The sequence below is a fragment of the Mus pahari genome, chromosome 5 (genome assembly GCF_900095145.1).
Source record: "Mus pahari chromosome 5, PAHARI_EIJ_v1.1, whole genome shotgun sequence".
Classification (NCBI taxonomy): Eukaryota; Metazoa; Chordata; class Mammalia; order Rodentia; family Muridae; genus Mus; species Mus pahari.
In genome coordinates, this window is record NC_034594.1 from 21,364,082 (window position 1) to 21,386,370 (window position 22,289).

At 42.2% G+C, this 22,289-nt stretch overlaps 1 protein-coding gene across 1 annotated transcript in view; it reads left to right on the plus strand.

Moving 5' to 3' along the window:
• The first annotated feature begins 3,958 nt into the window (after positions 1 to 3,958).
• The window catches only part of Tmem182 (transmembrane protein 182), a 49,540-nt gene continuing 31,209 nt past the window's right edge, over positions 3,959 to 22,289 (plus strand). The window contains exons 1-3 of the mRNA XM_021199123.2: positions 3,959 to 4,262; positions 4,477 to 4,576; positions 5,980 to 6,078. Of these exons, the coding sequence (XP_021054782.1) occupies positions 4,131 to 4,262; positions 4,477 to 4,576; positions 5,980 to 6,078 (331 nt within the window). The 5' untranslated portion in view covers positions 3,959 to 4,130. The remainder of the gene's footprint in view (positions 4,263 to 4,476; positions 4,577 to 5,979; positions 6,079 to 22,289) is intronic.

Genomic DNA, 22,289 nt, shown 5'->3' on the forward strand with positions numbered 1-22,289 from the left:
TACCACCACCACCACCACCATCACCACCACCATCACCACCTCCACCACCACCACCATCACCACCATCATCACCACCTCCACCACCACCACCATCACCACCATCATCACCACCTCCACCACCACCACCATCACCACCACCACAACCACGACCACCACAACCACCACCACCATCACCACTTCCACCACTTCTCTGGATGTAGCGAAAGTCATTAGTAAGTTAGTAGTCATTAGAAAGTTAGTTATTCCTTACTGTATCATTTAACAGAACAGTAGTGTTAGGTTCTCCTCTATGACCTATTTATACAAAGGTTCCTGGCTCTGTTTGCTGTGCCAGGAAAGGACTCCATTCATGATGTAGACCATAGATCAGTTAGAAAGCAGTGCATCACTCCCAGACCATTTGTGAAAGGACTGCACCGGTTGGCATTGTTTGTCAGTCCCACCATCAATGTAGCATGTAGCATTCATATCCAGGTAATACTAAAGTTTACTTTTCTCTTCCAATAGAATGGCCATGAACTTTCAGCACTATGAAAATCCATTTTTTTTTTTTTTTACAAAATCCTCAAGGAACTAGTGCAGAGCAAAAAGGAACTGGACTTTCTCAGGTTATCACACCTTGAGAAGAGGAAAGGGCAGAAGCCTGGTGCCAACCAGAGAGAAAAGAGAAGTGCTGAAGCCAGGTACCAGTCAGAGAAAGAAAGGGCTGAAGCCGGGTACCAGCCAGAAAAGAACATGTCTCCTAGGAAGGGATTTCCCATTGGTCTGACACATTGCAAGACACCTTGCAGGAGAGACTGGATCTAAGATATGATGAGCGGCTGGCCACACTTTGACCAGGATACATAATCATGCATATTCCTTGCCTTCTATTTAAGCTTAAACCTCCTGTCAGGGCTGGGAAGGTAGACTTAAGAATGTATTTGTCCCAGTGTGGCTACTTTGAATAAACCTCCTCTTTCTCCTTCTGAGAACTAGTTGCCTAATAGGCCTGTTGAAGATGGGTGACAAGGTCTAGCTCCTCAGGGCTGCCAGGGCCCAAGCTCATATCCAAAATAGCCATCCTCTCCAGTACTAGTTGGGCAGTCAACCGTTTTTGAAAAGTGAAATTTATTTTTGTGATGTGATTTCCTTTGTATGAGCTACTGGAATAACCCTCAGCTAAATGGAGAATAGTGTGAATTACTGAGGTGAAGGCATCTAGAACCCTTGCTAGAGTTAATACTAAAAGGTCAAAATCTCCACGGATCCCAGCAAGCAATAGAATGCAGTTTTGCCGACGACCAGCAGATGGCAGTGTTCAAATCAATTCTAGTCAATATCAGTTAGATTGGCTGTTGCATTGATGAGCAATCTTATACAGTTGCTAGAAATCCAGGGAGCCAAAACCAAAACTACAGGTTGTCTGTGTAGAGTTTATTTGTTATTTTATCATGTATAATAATGGAATGTCTATGAAAAGTACTTCAAAATGTGTATGGTGTGTCTGTGGTAGTATGAACAAACCAATGTTGGCCTGCAAGTACCCAGTCCCATTAATAAAAGAATTCTAAAATTTACTCAGAAATAATCCCAAGGACAACTTTATTAAAATTTCAGAGGAAGGCAATAAAACACGTAAGCTGAAGTTGCCAGCAACTTCTAAAGGGGAGGTGGACAAAAAGTCATTTGCAAAAGGCCTGAGGTCGGGGAAGCTGAGGGAAGGCCCAAAGCAGGCCAGAGATTTAGTTTGGAGTCCAAAAAGGCATTTGCAAAGATGAAAAGGAGAAAAAAAACCATGCCCATACTGACTTCAGAGGACACCTGGCTCTGGGTGAAGGATTATGCTACGGACACATGGTTAGTAATAGAGACAGTTTATTTAAAAAAATAAATTAAAAGTACGCTGAAGAATGGATGTGAGTCTGTAGCTCAGGCAGAGCCCAGGAAAGCACTGGGCCATGAGACATACAGTCACGACAGGACCTCGACATAATACCCACCTCTTCCATTTGTATTTTGCTGGCTTTTTCTCGTGCATGCTCTTTTCTTTAAATGAAGCCCTGGTGACAAAGGGCTTCATTTAATGAAAAGCCACGGTGACAAGCTAATTCCCATCAAACAGTAATCTTAACTTTCAAACTCTTGTGCCTGTTCCCCTACCACCACGGGGAGTAGTGAAACATTTTGCACAAGAACCATTAACTATAACAGTACTGGGCTTATCTTATAACAGTACCCTTGGGCTTATCTTTCCAGGTCAGTTATTACTGTAATTCTCAGGTCGTGTGTGGTGTTGTGAATCTGACCAAGAACCCATTGGCAGGAAGCCCATAGGCTCTAGAGTGAACATGCTACTGTTACTAACTGCGTCAAACCACCCTCTTAACTCGTCTCTCCGTTCCAGTAGATTAGCATAGCACTCAAGCCTCATCAGAGAAACGTCTTTATGCAGTGGGTGGCAAGTAACACAGAGACACCCACAACTGGTGAAAGTGCTGAGCATAAAAGACACCAGAGTGCTCAGCCCTAAATGGGATGTCTACATCACAAACCCCGCCTCCCAAAGCGCAGGGATCATTGAGGAAAGACGAGAAGGAAGACCCTAAGAGCCAGAAGTGGTGAGTGACAGCTAAGAAACAATGTTTTCCTCAACACTAGGGCAGTTGCACACAGAACTCCGGGTTGTTGTGACAGCCCACATAAGCCTTCAGCAAGCTCATGCCTGGACAGTTCCACTCATGTTCACAGGAGGATGCCAGAAATCAGATGGACCTACCTGGGTAATGGAGCATACTGACAGATAAGGCAACAACCCAGCATCCATGGTCAATGTGTGCTTTACTGTGCCTCATTCCAACTGGGTGTTAGGGAAGAAACAAACATTTGAAGCTGTGACCATCTAAGGATGCTTAAAGGAGCAGGTAATTGGTTTAGAAAAACTAAGACTATATTTGGGATTTGTGGTGTGTGTGTGTGTGTGTGTGTGTGTGTGTGCTCATGAATTCCATCATCAGGATTTGTAATCAGAAGGGGTAGGAAGGTGGCAGTGCACGGAAGCCTCCTTATGTGATTGGAGGAACTGTTGTGTTCTTACTGGGAAACAACGAAGGCAAGAGCCAAATGGGCACAGTTTGAATGACAAAGAGCACACAAATACATCTTTAAAGCACACTGGCATATTTAGATATGTAAACAGACAAATGAACTTCAAAGAGACAAGGACAGAAGTAAGCATGCAGTTGTTTCTGTTGCGTTGTCTGAATGAAGAGCAGGCATGAACTGTTTCAGGAAATTCAGATGCTAAAGGTGAAGGGAAAAAAAATAAAGAAATCCAGAAAACAATATATCTGAAACTTAAATTCAGCTGTGGGATAGTTATTTAGGACAAACTGGTTTGTGAGCCACCAGAAAACAGGCTTTTATGTCCCTATCAGCCGCTAAATAACATTAATTTTTGTTCTTTCAGGAATTGTATAGCCATGACTGTAAGTGATCTTAGACCTCATTTGATTTTGGATATCAAGTGATTTTAACATATCATTTGAATGTATGAGTTATAAACCTAGGCCAAGCCTAGATTTCCTCCCCCCCCCCAAAAGTCCACAAGTAATTAAGAGGCGAATTACAAATTCTATTGTTTTGGAAAGCTCTCTTGGCTCTGGGTAGTGGCAATTTACATTTTCCAGAGCCTCAAAAATTTTCTCCTGGTTGTCAGGCTCATTTTAGCTAAAAGGGACCTGGTCAGACGCTCAAGCAGGAGGGCAGAACAGAGCCCACTATTTGCCTGGAGTTCCCTCTCCACTTGTATGGGTTACCCAACAGCAACAACGATAATCTGAGCCTGCTCCTGCCTGGTTCATCTCTTTATAGTCAGGGGAAGGTCAGCTATTTTTTGATCCCCATGGGAGAAGGCAAAGCTTCTCAATCAGTACCTTAAAATAGCCTGCCATTCTCAGCTGCTGGGTTGGAGCCCCTCCAGGGAGAGCAAAGGGACGGGGTGGAAGGGAGAAGCCACCACAGCTCCAGCGAGGACCTGCTCCCCAGACCTAGCCGAGCGGAGAGTGGCTTGCTTTCTTCACTGTTGTTATTGAGCAGTTGACTCTTACAGCTTGCTCCTTCATTTGGAAGGCAACCAGTCGATTGGAAAAATGAGACTAAATGTTGCCGTTTTCTTTGGGGCTCTCTTCGGAGCTTTGGGGGTTTTGTTGTTTTTGGTAGCCTTTGGATCAGATTATTGGCTTCTCGCGACTGAAGTGGGCAGGTGTTCAGGTGAACAGAATGTGCGTTTCTTCTTTAAAATACCGATCGATGATGTACTTAGTCTCAATAAGGGCAGCCTCATGCATTGTCTTGAAGAATAGCCGTGGGGTGTCTATTTCTTCCAGGAGAGCTTCATGGGGAGCTAGTGGCCATCACTGGGGATCACAGGAAATAAGGTGTAACAGGATTGATAACACTCTTGGGGAATGACATCAGGTCATTTCTTCTGTGCAGATAGAGAACATCACTTTTCACCATGAAGGCTTTTTCTGGAGGTGCTGGTTCAGTGGCGTTGTGGAGGAGAACAACTCCAACATCTGGAAGTTCTGGTACAGTAAGTGCAGCTGGCCTTGTTCCTCTCCCTCTGTCTGAGGCAAAAACAAACAGGTTCAAATGGATTGTATTCCTAATTGTGCAGTGTCTAGCGTCGGTTTCCTGGCATCGAAGGAGTCACGAACAGATTCCTTCTTTACAGGAGAAATGTCTCTAGGGATAATTTCTAATCTCACATAAAAGTAGAGGTCTGGATATTTATAATAACACTTGAGTACCTGCTGTTTTTCTGCCCATATTTAAAATATACAGCCTCTAATTTAAAAAAGCAGATTTTTTTGTGTATGGTAGTCTCTTTTCGAGTGTCTATTATTGGTATGTTTCAAATAAGTGATTTGGAACTTTATTTGGCTATAAACTGAAATTTCAAATACAAAAGCCCAGAAATAGAGGTATTATTTTATATTCATAGCTTAAGAGGTTTTTTTAATCTTTTTTTTTTTTTTTTGTAATGAAACTTAATTACCAGTGGTAACAGATGAAAGCCGCCTTAGTTGGGCTTCACCCAAGTTTGTAGGCAATATGAAGAAGCGTCTTCTGTTTGATGTTTGTGTTCCTATAGGGAAATTCAAAGTTTCCTTTTTGAAGTTCAGAACCCTGAAGATTGGGATGAATTCCTTGCACTGTAGGTCTCCTGCATTGTTTAATCTTTGAAAAAAGAGTTCACTGAAAATAGTTAGTAGTCATTTTACTATCTTCAACAATAAACACACTAGTTATTAGCCTAATAACTAGTTGAGATTATAGTCCTATTTTCAAATTCTCCTGTCCCCCTTGCTCTTTTTCTTTCACTGTAACTTGTCACCAGATTGCGTAAATCTTCGGCGACCTTTTGTGCTTCTTACAGATTCTGTCATCTTAACCACAGCCAGAATGCAGACTTCAATTTTGAAACCTAGTGCACATGGAGCAAATTTTAAGTTCCCCATAAAAGTTATTCCTCTGGTTTCCTCCAACACTGGATTTCTGTTTGGCTTCTCACTTTTTACTGTTCCCTCATTTGTGCCTTCTCCCATGACATTATGTTAGTCTGAACTAGTCAAGGTCCAACCCAACTCTACTAGATTTCTAAAATGAATATTCGGAATATCTCCAGTGTCGGGCATCCCATTCGTAGGGAGATGATGTAAAGATAGGTGTAGCGTTGCATCCCTGCTCTCCAGCCCTGTGGGGATGTGTGAATTCTCCTATCGAATTCCAGTTGTTTGAGAAAAACCCTCATTCCGATTTCCAGGTGTTTTCAGCAAACATGTCTTCCTTGGGCGGGGTTCCAGGCCAGGCGTGCCAACTTGCCCATCGTTTTATTTTGCTGTCTCCCTGGTTCTTGGGTCCCCTTCCATCAGGTAGGTGGCGTCACCTCTGAGCCGTCAGTAATGGACACCGTTACTTTGCTCTTCTTCCTAGCCAATCAGCCACCATCCAAGAACTGCACACACGCTTACCTGTCCCCGTACCCCTTCCTGAGGGGAGAGCACAACTCCACCTCCTACGACTCCGCGATTAGTAAGTATTCCTGACCTCCAGGGGCCTCCTGGGACCAGCCAACTGAAAAGTTTTGACAGTTAAAGATAATTTAACCTCTGCAATTGTGATGCTTCATCTGACATTAAACCCGCTAAATGTAAAGCTTTAATATTTAAACACATCATTTATAAGCTTAATTAGAATATATCTTGAACGAAAGTCGGAGTTATTGTGGTTCACTCTTGATGCAAATAATTTAAAGATGTAGTTTTGAAATGGAAGATAGTGGCGTTTATCAGAAAGAGCTGCTTCCTGCTTATAACTAGTTAAAGTGCTTCCGTCTGCATCCTGCTTAATTTTTTTCCTGTAATTGTTACCAATGAAATGCAATTATACTAACCTGCTCAGAAAAAGTGACTTAACTCTGTTTACTATATGGACTGTCATCAGAATTGACTAGAAATCATTGAATTGACCAGCACATTTTTTGATTAGCTAAATGAAGGATTGATACAAACTATCAGCACTTTACAGAGAGTCAAATGTATTATTCTGAAAAAAAAAAAAATTCCCAATTCGTATAATGGTTTGATTAAAAGTGTACTAGCCAAAGTTCTAGAGAGTGGAACCAACTGAATATATATCTTTTCCTTGCTATGCTGATCATTTATGGGATAATAATAATAATAATAAGAAGAAGAAGAAGAAGTGTAGGCAGGGTTGGTAGAGGTACATTGCTTTCCTGAGTTTTCACAGCTCACAACTAGGTGAAACCATAGGTGTGGAAGTTGGGACTGAAAGAGGAGAGATATATAGAAATTATCTATCATCCACATATCTATGACTACCATCTGTCTGCCTTTCTGTCTGTCTATCTATTGACTTTAAGGATTTGACCCAGGTAATGGTGGACCTGGGATGTCTGAAGTCTGTTGAGGAAGCTGGCAGGGTGGGCACTCCTATCAAACCTTTAGGTTGTGTGGCAAAAGCCTTTCTTCCTCAGGAGACCTGTCTTTGCTCTTAAGGCCTTTGGGTTATTGAAAGAGGACCACTCACTTATGGAGAGTGATCTGCTATACTCAAACCAAAGTCAGTGGTAATGAGATCTCAAAAGTGAATCTTTTACAAGAACTTCCAACCTTCCATGTGGCCCAGGCACTACAGTCCGACACAGCACTAACCATCTCAAAACTTAAGAGCTCTCCGTGTGACTCATAACTCAGCTATTTTTCTTCTGACTGTCAAAAAAGACATGCATTATGGTTTTGCGTTTATGAACGGCAATAGCATCTGTCTTTGGGACAGTCCCTTGACATTCTATGGAATAAGTATCTAGCCTGATGGGAAGAAAAATGAGGATGAGGTTCTCCAAGGCTGTGCTTGTCCAAAAGACGGTGTGGCCTTGGACAATGGCCACAGTACGTGTTCTGGGAAGGCATCTCTTCTGTTTCTGCCTCACGTTCCCGTGTCCTGCAGGAAGTAGACACTCTCATTGATAGCAGAAGACATGGGTGAGCCAGGCAAGAGCATACAAAGTTACCTTTGTTACAGGAAAGTCACAAAGCCATTCCTTCGCCATGATTCCTAGTTTTATATAGTGGATTAAGAGGTAATGTGGGGGGATGGACTTTTAGAACTCAGGGTCATTATCTTAATATTTAGGATCATCATTATCACTCATAAGTGCGATTCTTCCGTGAGAGAGGTATTTAGATTCCATATATTCAAAAACTTTGTTTTTTAAGGGGATAGTGGAGAAGTCTGAAAATGAAGTGTCATCCTCCGTGCATAATAATTATGTCAGAAATGGAGAGTAAATGCATGTCATAGAAATCCTGCTGCAATTATACTTACAATTATTATGCGGCACTGCGTGTAATGATTGTGCCAGTAATTTGGATCCAGTAACAAAATTGTATCCAATTTAAAAAAAAAAAATTACCAAACTCTCATTTAGCGTTCATATGCAACTCCATATTCACCTCAAACAGTTTTTACTGAAAACAAAGGAACAAAGTTGAACAAAGGTGTATTCTAAAACAGAATTAAGATGTGCATTTTATGTCATCTCATAATGATGAACAAGATTGTCCTTTGTTCCCGACCAGCAGCCCACCTGACTTTTGTGTTTGTGTTTCCTCATTGATGAGGCTCACAGTCCCCAGACCCCAAAGCTATTTTGTAAGCAGCTCTATGTAGATCCATAATTACCAAGTATTACAGCCATTCTCACTAAATTGGAGGTACTGTTTGTAAAATGTGAAATATCATGGGCTAGAAAATTGTTAATAAGGAGTTTGCACTCACCTGAGTTTTAGGATGACCGTTGGTCAGTATTGACGTCTGTGTGAAATCGTAAGCAGCGCACTTTCACACAGATGGTTATTGGCAGAACTCACACAAAGACTCGTGCCTCTGGCTCCTGTTTTACCACAATTTATAACCTACACTGAACCTATACTGCGTGAAGCTGAGTTTGGTCCTATCTGACTGTATTCAGGAGGCAGCTGGGGGAACTCAGGGCTAGCCTGGACTACACAGACATTCCCCTTCTCAGAGACACAATAAGAAAGTCAAGGGAGCAGCAACAAGCATGTGTTTTCTACGTTTTCATCACAGCCAAACTCATGTTCACATTTGGTTCTGATTCGGTGTTTCCTTTAAATACGCTTAACTCTCAAAGAGTCTGAAAAACCACTGCTCTTCAATTTACGCAACAGAATGGGTGTCCATGCCTAGTGAAAGGTGGCTTAATTCTCAGTTTCTGAAGCGAGCCCACTGGAGATCTGCGTGCAGGGTTTAGATTTCTCTCCATGTTTCATGTTTACTCGTTTGCATTGGAGGTGACAGACTGGACATAGGTTAATTGTTAATTCTCAAGATCACTCAATTCTGATTGAATCGATATTCCCCTTTGTCCCCTTCACGCCCCTAGGTGTTCTTATGATAATCTCTTCCTCTTTTAACAACATCCTTAACTCTGTCCCTGAAAACACACCTTTTCCTGTTTACTTGTGTACTTACTTCTTTTACATATTTCTATGAAACTCTGTCCTAAGCTTTGTGGGATGAGGGTCTTGTCTGATTGTCTCAGGACGATACAGTATCCATGCATCACTATCCCTTTAAGCACTGAACGATGGGGCCTAAGCCTCTTTCCTTGTGGGCTTTGCCTCTTTACTAAGCATCACTTTCTCCCCCTTTATGCATTTCAGTCTCCAGCATAGCTTTCAGCAGTCAGCCATCCTCTGCCTCATCTTCAGTGTTTATATATTGGATATTCTTTGTCTCCTCTGCCCTTATGTAAATGTAATCGTGTTTGCTGGGAAACCAGCAGCAGAAAGACAGGAGAGATCCACTCTAAAGCTATGCTGTAGAATGCAAGTGCCAGAGAACAAGGAAGATGGGGGCTGCTGCCATGATGACTGTGTGGGAGCCAAGATGATGCTGTGTAGGAGCCATGGTGAAGTTGTGTGGGAGCTGTGATGACGCTGTGTGGGAGCCATGACGACGCTGTGTGGGAGTCGTAATGACACTGTGTGGGAGCCGTGATGATGCTGTGTGGGAACTGTGACGATGCTGTGTGGGAGCTGTGATAATGCTGTGTGGGAGCTATGGGAGCTGTGGGAGCTATGGGAGCCGGGATGATGCTGTGTGGGAGCCAGACTTCCTCTTTTCTTCACAAGTGGACATTCATCTGTCAATTCATGTTTTATTAACATCAGCCAATTGTGGGTTCCTGTCAATCCTTATTCTTGAAGCTGTTGCATGTTCCAAAGTTGAGGACATAGAACTTTGGATTTTTCTAGCCACTCTAACAGATGAGGAGAAGAGAGAAAGGGAGGAAGTGAGAACTTGAGAGAGACAAGTGAAGGAATTCACCCTAGGGGCTGGCGTCCTGCTAAAATGTCACCAAAGCAGAGTAGGCATCCAAGAGAACACTGAAAAGGAGTAACGAACATGACTAAGTTGTAGACCTCGGCCACCAAATGAAGGAAAGCTGGAGGACTCTAGGGTGACGTGAGCAGAAGGTGGGATCCAGTTTAAACAACACACTCAGAAATGCACTGTGTGCCTGCCTCCTGCCAGGAGGCCTTTTGAGCATCTTTTTTTTCTTTCTAGTCCTTATTTCATGCCTATATGCTACAAAGTTTTATGCAGTGCATGTACTAGGATATAAAAGTTCCCCCTATTTTATGATAATTTACTTTCCTCCAGCTTTTTTCTAATGATTTTCAAAATTTTTAATATTTGCCACTGCCCGTAGATGGGAATCTTTATATATGTTTTTTATAATTTGGTTAATTATTTTTATATATTACATTATAATAATATATGTATATTTTACTGTATTATATTATATATTATGTAATAATATTATATATAATATGTATTTATATAGATGATTATATATATTTATTATATACATAAATTTTAAAATATATTATAAATATTATAATTTATATAATTATTAGATATAACATTATGTATATGATATATATCTATTTATATTTATTATATAAAACATATACTATTTATATTTTATATATTATATATAGTTATATACTATATAAAATATATACTTATATGTATAATTATATCATAATATGTTGCTATAATTATAAATATTATTAATTAATTTGATCCTTATATAATGTTTTTCATAATTCAATTAATTCTTTAGGTTACAGTTCCAGGTATGTGAGTGGAGAATCAAAATATAAAAGTATATTTCTTTGTACTGACTGAAATGTTTGTGACCAGGTGCCTGCTCACTAGGTTTGAGCACCAAATGGTTCTCAAGTAAGAAAATGTAATTAGGGCAGAAGTGTGCGGATGAAGAGGAAGAGGGCGTGGTTAGAAGTGGAAGATGTGGCAACAGTTTGGGATCAGATCGGATGGATTTATTAAGCTTGAGCTGAATCGTGGAACCAGTTTGAAAATAAGTAGCTTGAAGCACCAAACCTGCTTCTAAGAAGCAACCTTTAGCACAGCAGTCAGCCGTGAGAAAGGGCAGGGGTGAGTTTTGATATCACATGCAATCTTTCAGAAAATAATCACAGGAACAAAAGCGGTAGTGCATCCGGTACACATAGGGCGAGAAGGATAGACAACTCAAAAGCAGGTACGGCATAGTTGGGGACATAGTCACCAGCAGTACAGGGCTTTGTCAGGAGAGCCATCAGAGGGGAGAGCAAAAAGACAAGGTCTCTAATGACAGAAGCAGAATGAGAAGGACCAAGAAGCACAGGAAGGAACTGGATCTCGAGATAATGATGCAGTTGCTCAAATGACCAAGACAGCCTCACCTCACCAAGGGCTCTGCTGTAGATGCCTATCAAGGTTGCTATTCCTGAATCCTTCTTCTCCCCCCAAACCTGCCTGCCCTGCTGGTTCCCCCCTGACCCCTCCCCCCCCCCGATCTCCAGACCTCTGCTCTACAGCACATTCTGGCTCATTGCTTATTCTTAAATTGAACTTGAGGCTCCTTTTTCTGGCGATGCCCTTCTCACCCGCCCTGGGGAACTCATTTCCAGTTCCTGCACATTTTATGGCCTCATAATCGGCCTGAGAGCCAAGTCGGGCTCTAGGCAGCCTTTCTTTTTCCTTCTCCTAAGGGGCAGATTAAGAAGCCTCGCCCCTCATAAAGGGGCGGGGCCACCGAGTGCTGGGAATGCAACCCTCTCTGGGACAACAAGAAAGGTGAGAGCCACCCACCCACACAGTTAGCCAACACTGGGGCTTGGAATAGCCACCACAAGGGCTCAGCATGACAGAGCGGCTTAACCAAACAACCACACTCACAAACTCATCAGACTGTGCTGCACGAAGCAAAACAGCATTTTGATTTTTTTGGGGGGAGGGGTGGATTTTGGAGATAGGAGATAGGGTTTCTCTATGTAGCTCTGGCTGTCCTGGAACTCACTTTGTAGACCAGGCTGGCCTCGAACTCAGAAATCCGCCTGCCTCTGCCTCCCAAGTGCTGGGATTTAAAGGCATGCGCCACCACGCCCCGGCAAAACAGCATTTTGAAATGCATGTCCTGGCATTGGACTCTTTGATCTAGCAGGGGCGTTAATTCAGTTTGAGTGGGGTTAAAGTAATGCTTCGAGAATGTAGGAGACACCGTAGCAAATCCTTGTCGTCTAATCTCACCAGATAGCTCTCCCGTTCTCCACTTGTAGATCAACTTTCAGGTTATTATACTTATTAATTTTTGCTTGCTCATGGATGCTGATTCCGGACATGGTTCTAAATTTAACAAATACTTTGAACACTTCAAGTTTACCCAATTAGAAAAAGGGATACACTTCAAGACTAAATAGAAAATATATCTAGTCATTTCCCCCATAATGCCAAGTGCCTAGAACTTGGAAATATGGTAACATCAACTTGATTTTTGGCTATTCTCTCAAACATTTGGCCCCACACAGCTATGACTACAGACTCATCATATATTACAGTGTCCATAGTCCCTGCTTAACAGCTGATGTTCTGTGTGAGTCCCCAACACAGGCTCCAAGTGGTTTTGGTGTGAATAGTGGCCCCATAACCCCACACTGAGCCCCTAAGAAAAGAATTGGCTCTGCGCACCCAGGACCCAGAACCAAAGTCGCAGTTAAAAGCTGCTCTTTGAGAGGACGCTGTTTTGTATTATCTGAAATTTATTCATGAATTCTTTGGATTGGGAAGTGATTGCTTTCTGAAAATAAGACCATGCCGTCACCCTCAGCAGTGTGGCCTGGATTTCTTTAGAGAGGACAGGTTCTTATCCCCCTGTCTGCAACTTTTGCTGTTGCTCAAAAGTGGAATTCCCTTCTCCAGAGGAGCAGCAGAGCAGGGCTTCTCAATCCTGGCATCTTTTCATGATGGGCTGGCCCATCTTGTGCTGTGGAGAGTATCTGGTGCATTGCTAGATGGTCTACAAGAAGCCTAGCTTCCACCCAGTATCCCAGTAGCGACCCTTCACTTGTGACTATTAAAAACTGTCTCTAGATAATGACAGGTATCCTAGAGAATGGAGGTGGGGTTGGCACATGCACACAAAATGTCCTCTCACAAGACCACTGGGGACTTTCAGACATCCATTCCAAACACTATCATCCCAAATCATACACTTTTTAGAATCATATTTGTTCCTCAACATTGTGGGACTGGGACCATTGGTTCCAGGACCTGTCCCACAATCACCAATATCATGGCGGCTCACGTCCTTTATAAAATTGTGTCTTATTTTTATTATGCAAAGACACTATGTACATCATTCCATGTCCTTTAGATGACTTCTCAGGGAGTTATTTTGTTTTAAGATTTATTTATTTTATGTATATGAGTGCACTGTAGCTGTCTTCAGATACACTGGAAAAGGGCATTGGATTCCATTACATATATGGGCCACCATGTGGTTGCTGGGAATTGAACTCAGGTTAAGAGCAGTCAGTGCTCTTAACCATTGAGCTATCCCTCCATCCCTTATGTTACAGGTCTATCAGTAATAACTATGCTGTGTCATTTGGAAAGTATGACTAGAAGTGTGTTGTATCCACACTGGACATTTGTAATTTTGTTCCTATTCACAGGGAGCCCACCTAGGCCTCTTGTCTGTAAATATAATTGCTTTGGCTACTAGTTTGGGACCTTTTCTCTGAAGACAGTATCAAAGTATCAATTGGGATAATTTTTTAAAAGATTACCAAGTGCCTGCAGTATACCTGACTTTACACTAGTCTGAATGTTTCAGGATAAGTCTAGAATTCTTGCCCTCATAGAACTATCACAGTCTAGATAAGGCAACACACACACACACACACACACACACACACACACACACACACACACACAGAACTTTCCAGCATAATACTTTAATGGAAATAAAAGATTGTAGGGTGGTGTAAGTTCTAACAGTAAGAAAGGGAAGGCCAAACTAGAATGAATTCTTCCAAGCAGTTGAAATGTCTCCATGGTACCAAGTGCCTCCTTTGGGGACCAGATACAGGCTGCACAGAGAAGGTGTCATAGGGACTGGCACTCAGCCAGCTTCTGTGAGGAGGTTACAAACCAAGCTTCTAGCTCATGCTCAGCCTCTGGCCCCAGCACTTGAACCAAGAGCACTCACAATGGCTTCTTCTCCAAACCGGTTTGTAAAAAACCGGCATAAAAATAGAAGCCACTTCATTCAGCTGTGAGTAAAACGGATAGAGATAACAGTATAAGTATGCAGCAGAATAGTTGCCCTATTGTTATCCAATAAGTGTCAGCCACTCCTATGATGCTCCCTCCATTCAGAACTGCCAGGATAGGACATCATCAGCTCATAACCATTCACCATGGCTTCTCCCTTGTGGAATGTTTCCTGTCCTGGATGTGTGTGTATGTGCATGTGTGCATACATGCATGCATGTGGGTCCACATTAGAGTTCGGTACAGTTTTCACACAGAATAAATTTTTATCATTGTCACTATAATTACCACTCTGTTAGTAACATTATCATTTAATAGCATGCCATGTGAATCAATCAAAATTTGGCATTCTTTATCTGGGTATTGGTTGAAATTCGTTCGACACAGGTCTGATGACTACATGGTAGTATGTGCCAGACATTATTTTTGTGCAGGTTCTGGTGACCAGGGTTCACTGGAGCAGGGTTGACCTGGTTTTATTTAGAAGCTCCTCTTTGTGTTTTTGAACTGTTGTGATAGTGCCTGGTTTCACATGGTCTAGTCATTTGATGGCCTTGTGGTGTCTCTATCATTACTGGATGGTGTCCTTAGTCCCCGAATTGTGTCTGGAACTTGCACATGTTATCTGTCAAGGCTTGAAGAAGTGCCCAGTGCCCCTGACCCCCTCACTGGTGTTATCATTTCTCTGTCTATGTGAAAAGTTATCCTTCATCGCTCTTTTGAGGATACTTTTCTTTGCCTGGTGCAAGAGACAGAAAAGTCTGATACATTTGTACCTGTTGTTGCCATTTTACTGTGAATTTCTTTGGCTTTTTGTTGTTTGGGCTTTACTCTGGTCTGCACCTTTATAGCTTTTGGCGACTTTGAAAACTTTCAGCAATCATTTTCTAGAATTTTGTTTTTCAGTCTGGTGCTATTTCTTCCTACGTATGAGATACCGAAAACATACCTCCTCCATATTTGGTCATAATTTCTCAGCGTCTTTAGTATCTGTTCACTTTTGTCTGTCAATAACTTCTTCAGATAGGGGAATTTCTGTTACTTCCTTCAAACCCCCCACTGACTCTCTCCTTCCCTCTCCATCTGGAAATATAACACATTTACTGCTTGTTTTTATTTCCCTTATTTCAGATAACTCAATTTTCATTTTAAAATGCATATTGTCCCTCAGGTTTCGGTTGGTTCTAGGATTTTCAGATTTGTCCCTGAAGCATTTTCATAGAAACTACTTCAAAGGACTCATCAGATAAGGCATCTCTGTGCCTTGGCCTTGGTCTTCATTGATGTCACAATTTCTCTGATCTTTGCATTACTGGTGATGTTTAAACTGAAACTGAATTAGTGAATAGGCTACTATATAATCACAGACCTTGCTTAAGACTGTGATTTAAGTCAGCTTTTCTTGACACTATTCTAGAGAGGGAAAGGGTGGGAGTGGCTTTATGTACATTCAATGGAGGTGGTTTCTAAGCTTCTCCCTCCATGACTGGTGACACTTGTGTGTGTATGCTCCTTTTTCTGATGACATATAGTGAGGGCCTTGTAGGTAAAAATAAGGGTTCAACCTCTCCTCTTGTCCACCATCGAGCAAAAGTAGTGGAAGAGAAAAGTTTTAGGATATGGGGGTAGTGGACCTGTTTATCAATAGTTCTTTGAAGGTAAGCTTGATCTTTGTTGTCAGCAACAAACACCAAATACGACTCAGCAGCTGCAGACCAATCCTTTAGGCAGGCAGACACCAGGCATGAACCACCAGCTTCAGTATAGTCCTCTCGGCAGATAGACAGCATGCACAAACCAGCAGCTGCAGTTCAATCCTGAAGAAACCTCAGGCTCTCAACCAGCCTGAGGCCACAGATGCAGCAAGATGCCCCAGGAATCTCACGAACAGTTCTTTGGCAAGGTTTTCTCAATGGCAGCATTGCCACAAGTGAAGCTCAACAACACTATGTAAGGCAAGCCAATACATGCATGTCGTTAGCAAAGAACAGCAAGGCAGAGCAAAGCAAAGCAATGTTCCTGCTCCCACTTCTGTGGGGTCATATTTATACTCCTTCATCACACATTCTTTCATGTTGTCTGTTTTAGCAAGACATCCTTTCACCTGTATGCTCCAGCCGAACATCATTTGTCATAACTGACTTTCCAAACAAACCAGAAGTTTCCACTTCAGGGCCTTGTCTTACATATGGTTCCTCTGACTCTGGTCTGGCTGGTTGAGGCCCCATTATAACTCACCTGTAGCCTTCACTCACAAGGTAGGGCTGGGGAGAAGTGTGCAGTCAGATGGTAAATGCCCTGACTCTCTGGTAGGCCTCCCATAACCCCATGCTGGTGGGAAATCTTCTGCTTTATCTCTGTCTCTGATGATTAGAAATCCTGGTACACCACATGCTCTCCACTGTTATCATGGAGGATGGTCTCACTGCACTCGAAGGTGATAAATGCCCAGATGTTTTGGATGTAGAGTGCATGAGCTAAGATAGCATCTCTGCCATGCTGTTCAGGGGAAAGGACTCTTGAACTCCTTTGCTTCTCCTCTAGCATTTGGCCAAAGTAGGAGGGCCAGTTTTGGACTAGCTGAATAGTTGCTTGTGTAGTCTTCTGAGCAGGGGATTTTAGTTTTCTTTTTAAGCTATCTGTGAACCTTCTTGATTCCAGTTCTGGGACATACAGGGCAACATGAACACCCTGGCTTTCGCCACTGTGCCATTCCTAGAGTCTCAGGGTCCCTAGCTTGCCTGCCTTCTGCTACCCGCCTTTATGGGTATTTTAACCACTCATTTTATATGATATCAAGGGTGTCTACTTGTGATGGGAAGACAGAATAGAAGCAAAGTGTGTTTACCTCATCTTCCTGGAAGCATAAGTCCCCTTAGTCAGTTGTGCCATGTAGCAACAGCTGGTAGGGTTTACCGATGTATTAGATGTAGGTGGTAACATAAGGAACACTGAGTAATAATTCTTTTTTGCCCTTAGCAACTAGAAAAATGAAGCTACAAGTACTGGAGCTGAGGAAGGCTGGGCAAGCTTTGCAAATATCTGAGCGCACTAAGTGAATATTATTATATCAGCCCTGGGATTAGAGTCTCAGGTTGAAGGCAGGAAATGTACAGTTAGCCATCATTGTATGGAGGTAGCTTTAGAGCTTCAAGACAAGAGGGAACTCTTTTCAGAATTCGGGCAGATGGGCAGGTCAGTGCAAGAACATCCCTGGAGTGTTCTGCTAACACACAGAGAAGGGCAGGAACCAACCCAGGGAACTTCCAGTGGGAACCTTAGAGCTTAGCACTGAGACAACAGAAAAGATTATTTAGTAAAATGTTTCACCTCTTGCATTTCATTATTATTATTATTATTATTACTATTATTATTACTACTAGATATTTTTTATTTACATTTCAAATATTATCCCCTTCTCTGGTTTTCCCTCTGAAAACCCCCTCCCCTGCTCACTAACCCACCCACTCGCACTTCATGGCCCTGGCATTCCCCTACACTGGGGCATAGAACCTTCACAGGACCAAGGGCCTCTCCTCCCATGGATGACCGATTAGGCCACTCTCTGCTACAAATGCAGTTAGAGTCATGAGTCCCACCATGTGTTTTCTTTAGTTGGTGGTTTAGTCCCAGGGAGCTCTGGGGGTACTCTTTAGTTCATATTGTTGTTCCTCCTATGGGGCTGCAAACCCCTTCAGCTCCTTGGGTCCTTTCTCTAGCTCCTTCATTGGGGATCCTGTGCTCTGTCCAATGGATGGCTGTGAACATCCACTTCTGTATTTGTCAGGCGCTGACAGAGCCTTTCAGGTTATGCCCACTAGACCAACTGGACTCTTAGGCCAGAGGCCCAATTCTGGGGATTCCAATGAGTCAGGAAAAGCCACCTAGTTCCCAAAGGTCAGTTGAAAAGATTAAAACAAAAACAAAACAAAACAAAAAACAAAACAAAACAAAAAAAAAAAAAACAGAAAAAAATTTCTTCTCAGTACAGAAGAAGTAGAATCATGACTGGAAGTCCATCCCTCTGGAAGACTAAGCAAACTCTATGGTGATGTCGTGAGGGTAGGGGTGAAGGATAGCTGGTTGTCTTGGTCAGGTGACAGTTTGATTGTGGTGCCAGGGTGGGTCAGGGAATGGCTTGTCTTTGGTAAGAAAGTTGCTGCTACTTGGTGAAGAGGTTTGATTTGTCCATGGACGTTTATCCATTAGTTCTATTGTTGAGTTTAAGTGACCACAGGACAGGGTGAAAGAGCAAAGGACCAGTGAGGAGGACAGGGTGGAGAGGGCTGGCCATCAGGGTTAGGGTGACGACTGATCAGCAGGGAGGAGATGGCTGACCATTAGGTGATGGGTAGTCATTGGAGGAATCTGCTTGTTGTCCATGATCTGGAGCACAATTATCATAAGGCTGGCAATTGTAGTTCTGTTGGCTATGATGTTCCTTCAAATCTAGAAAATAATTTATTCTCGCCTTGATATCAGTGGCCTTGAATATAGAGGCTTATGGTCTTTAATGCTGGATTGAAGAGTTGGTGCTTTTCACAAAGAGCAACCGCTAATCCAGTGATTCTGCACTGTGGTGACCCCCCCAACCATAAAATTATTTTGTTGCTATGTCATAATTGTAATGTTGCTGCTATAATTTAAATATCTTATGTGTAGAATTGTAATGTAAATATTTGATATATAGGATATCTGATATGTGACCCACAAAGGGGTTAACACCCACAGGTTGAGATCCACTGCCCCAAGTTGAGTCTAAGTCTTTATTGTCATTTCATAAATTATAATGAACAGGAGCATGACTGGAACTCCACGGCCAAACTTAGGAATGTGGCCTTGTGAAATTAGCAATAATTGGAGTCAAAAATGTCTAAGTGATGTCATCTGACCTTCCTAGAGATTAGTTACATATGTCCATTTCTGTCGAATCTGTTGTAGAAACCTACTACCACCATTAACATATAAAGAGTTTACCTCAGGTTTTTTTTTTTTTAAATTTTAAAACTAACTAATAGCACTATGAAGTGATTTAATTTTCTTTCTTATTACAATTCTAAAGAGCAAAAGAAACTTGCATGAAAGAAACTAACACTACATGCAATGCTCATGTTCGGTGGCATGCTGTGCTTTTGTGTGTTACATGAGAATCTTAATTGGCCCAATGCAGCATTTGAAACAGCTACTTAAAAGCCAAAGGAATGAGGTTTAGGTTTTTCCACCCAATGATACTGCCTCTATGCCCATTTCTTGTGTCAAAATTAATCTTTCCTTAATATCAATACCAACAAGATCTCCTTCCAAAAGAAATAAGTGCTATCTCATTCTGCCCCAAGAATCAGTGAAAGTGGTCTAAGAACATGGATTTAGCTTGCTGAACACCGTCTTCTACCTTAGAAGGGGATTATGTGATCATTTGTAATAATAGAACAAAGAAAGTAATAAATAAAGGCACTTAAAAATTGATCGGTGGGACATCGAGTAATAAAGTAGAGAACAGGTTTCAGATACAAATATTAGCATTTTTTGCGTTGGGACTTGTGAAAGCTAATGATCTTCCAAGGGAAAATATCAAAATAGTTTTACATAATTGTATAAAGAGACAGGTAATATAAAGCTTCTAAGGCTAACCTCTGAAAGATTTGGCTACCCATCTGCAATACTCTTAACTCTCCACAGCCTGAAGTACCTGTAGAATTTTCAGTGTGGGTGTGCCTTCAAAAAAAGCTAGGGACTTTTGTTCTCTATAATATTGTAATGGTGTGGTGGTTTGAATATGCTTGTCCCAGGGAGTAGCACTATTTGGACATCTGGTCTTGTAGGAGTAGGTGTGGCCTTGTTGGAGGAAGTGTGTCACTATGGGTGTGGGCTTTAAGACCCTTAGCCTAGCTTCCTGGAAGCCAGTCTTCTGTTTGCATTTGGAATGAGAGGTGAAACTCTCAGCTGCTCCTGCACCATGTTTGCCTGGATGCTGCCATGTCCCCACCTTGATAATAACGGACTAAATCACTGAACCTGTAGGCCAGCCCCAATTAAATGTTGTCCTTATAAGAGTTGCCTTGGTCATGGTGTCTGTTCACAGCAGTAAAACCCTAAGACAAATGGAAACCTTTTTGCTTGTTTGTTTTCCTCATAATAATTTAAGACAAAACATGCTGATTAATTTACAAGATTCGAACTTTCCTTCTTAGCTTAGGTATAATGAGTAAATGACACCTTTTCTTTGCTGCATTTCTGCTCTTCAAGAGTTAGTTTAGGGCCCTGAGATAATAATGAAGCTGAGTGATAAAGACGAGTATTTAAAAATATGCTTGCCCAAGCCAGGCGTGGTGGCGCATGCCTTTAATCCCAGCACTTGGGAGGCAGAGGCAGGCAGATTTCTGAGTTTGAAGCCAGCCTCATCTACAGAGTGAGTTCCAGGACAGCCAGGGCTATACAGAGAAACCCTGTCTCAAAAAACCAAATAAAAAATAAATAAATAGATAGATAGATAGATAAATAGATAAATAAATAAATAAATAAATAAATAAATAAATAAATAAATAAAATGTGCTTGCCCCATCTAACGTGGGGTTTCTTGTATTTGTAAGCCTCCTGTTAGTCCATGGCAAAGGCTCTACTTACATCCATGGTCTTTTGCTTTTTAGTGTGGTTAATGTCACGTGGAGTGGGGTGTTTATGAAAGTCAACTTGTTAATTTGTTTCCAGAGCAACAACAGTTGTCCCACAGCCAGGGGATGTTTGCTCTAACAGCTCCCTGTGTCCAGTAGCTAGGCAGGGATGTCTTCCAAAAATGTGTTGGCTCACAGAGATAAGTGTATGAAGCCAGTTCTCCTACAAAAGCAAGGAGTAGCTATGGGAGCGCGGCTCTGGATCTTTGCGGGGGTTTTCTCTTTATCAATGAGCAGTTTGAACGAGCTGCTCCTTTCCAGCAGGGACGTGGAAGTTCAGGATCCACAGATAGTCACAAAGAGGGCGTATTGGCAGTGTGTTTCCTGGAAGAGGACAGATCCCAGTGCTTTTGATTGTAATGTTCGGGTGCTGGGACTCTATAGAGAAGAGCAGAGGTGACCTGTGAGGCTCATGAGAATAAACAGAAAGCCAGGAAGGGTGCTTTTAAAGAGCACATGGCAATTAGTGCCAGGACAGTCAGTGGGGAAGAGGAGAATGAGCCAAGGCTGCTTATTTCCACTGCATCCCTTAGGCTAAACCCCCAGAAGAGGGCAGATCCCTGCCAGGTGCTTCTGATTGTAGCCTTTGAATGCTGACTTTGAAGGTCCAGACCCATGCCTCTTGCTTAGTGTGGTGCTGTGAGTTCACTGTGGGGATCACAGGAAAACCTTCCTTTGCTCCCCCCCCCCCCCGTGAAGGTTTGCTGACAGGGATAGACCAGTGAGTTAGCAGAAGAAAAGACTTACAAATAGAGTTCATGGATAAAGGGGAACAAGATCTGCAATTACCCGCCAGCCAAGCATGATTCGGAACTTTCTATATGCTTTTTACGAGAAGGATGAGTAAGAATGGGGGGCTCCGGTGAATTCTGGGGGAGGGGATCTGGGTAAATGGTTTTTAAACAAATTCTGTGGGCTTGGAGAAACACCACGCAGCTAGGCACAAAAGTTGGCTGAGCGTGCACAATAGGCACTGGATTACAAATAATTGTCTTTAGGATGTCTCAAATACAAGATAACTTCATGTGAAGAACTCCCGTTCAAGTGCACTAACAGTACACCGTCCAATTTGTGGTTTCTTCTTTGCTAAGAGCTTAGAGAAATGAAAATTCTGGTATGGACCAGAAGGAAGAGTCTTGGTCTTTGGAGGCTCCCCACATTTGACAGACAAGGGGTTGTGTCTGGCATTCCCTGCAGTGGCTTGTACTGCTTCTTTAGTCCCTTGAATGTAAAATTATCAACTTACCAAATAGTACATACTATGATGACAGACCCCAGACTTGCTAACTGTGTATATACAACATAAGAAAGTTTTCCACAGAGTAAATGTGAGTGTCTCAGATGCCCCATCTGTTTTGCTCATCCTAAGGAGTCACTTATCTTGCGTGTCCTTTCCTA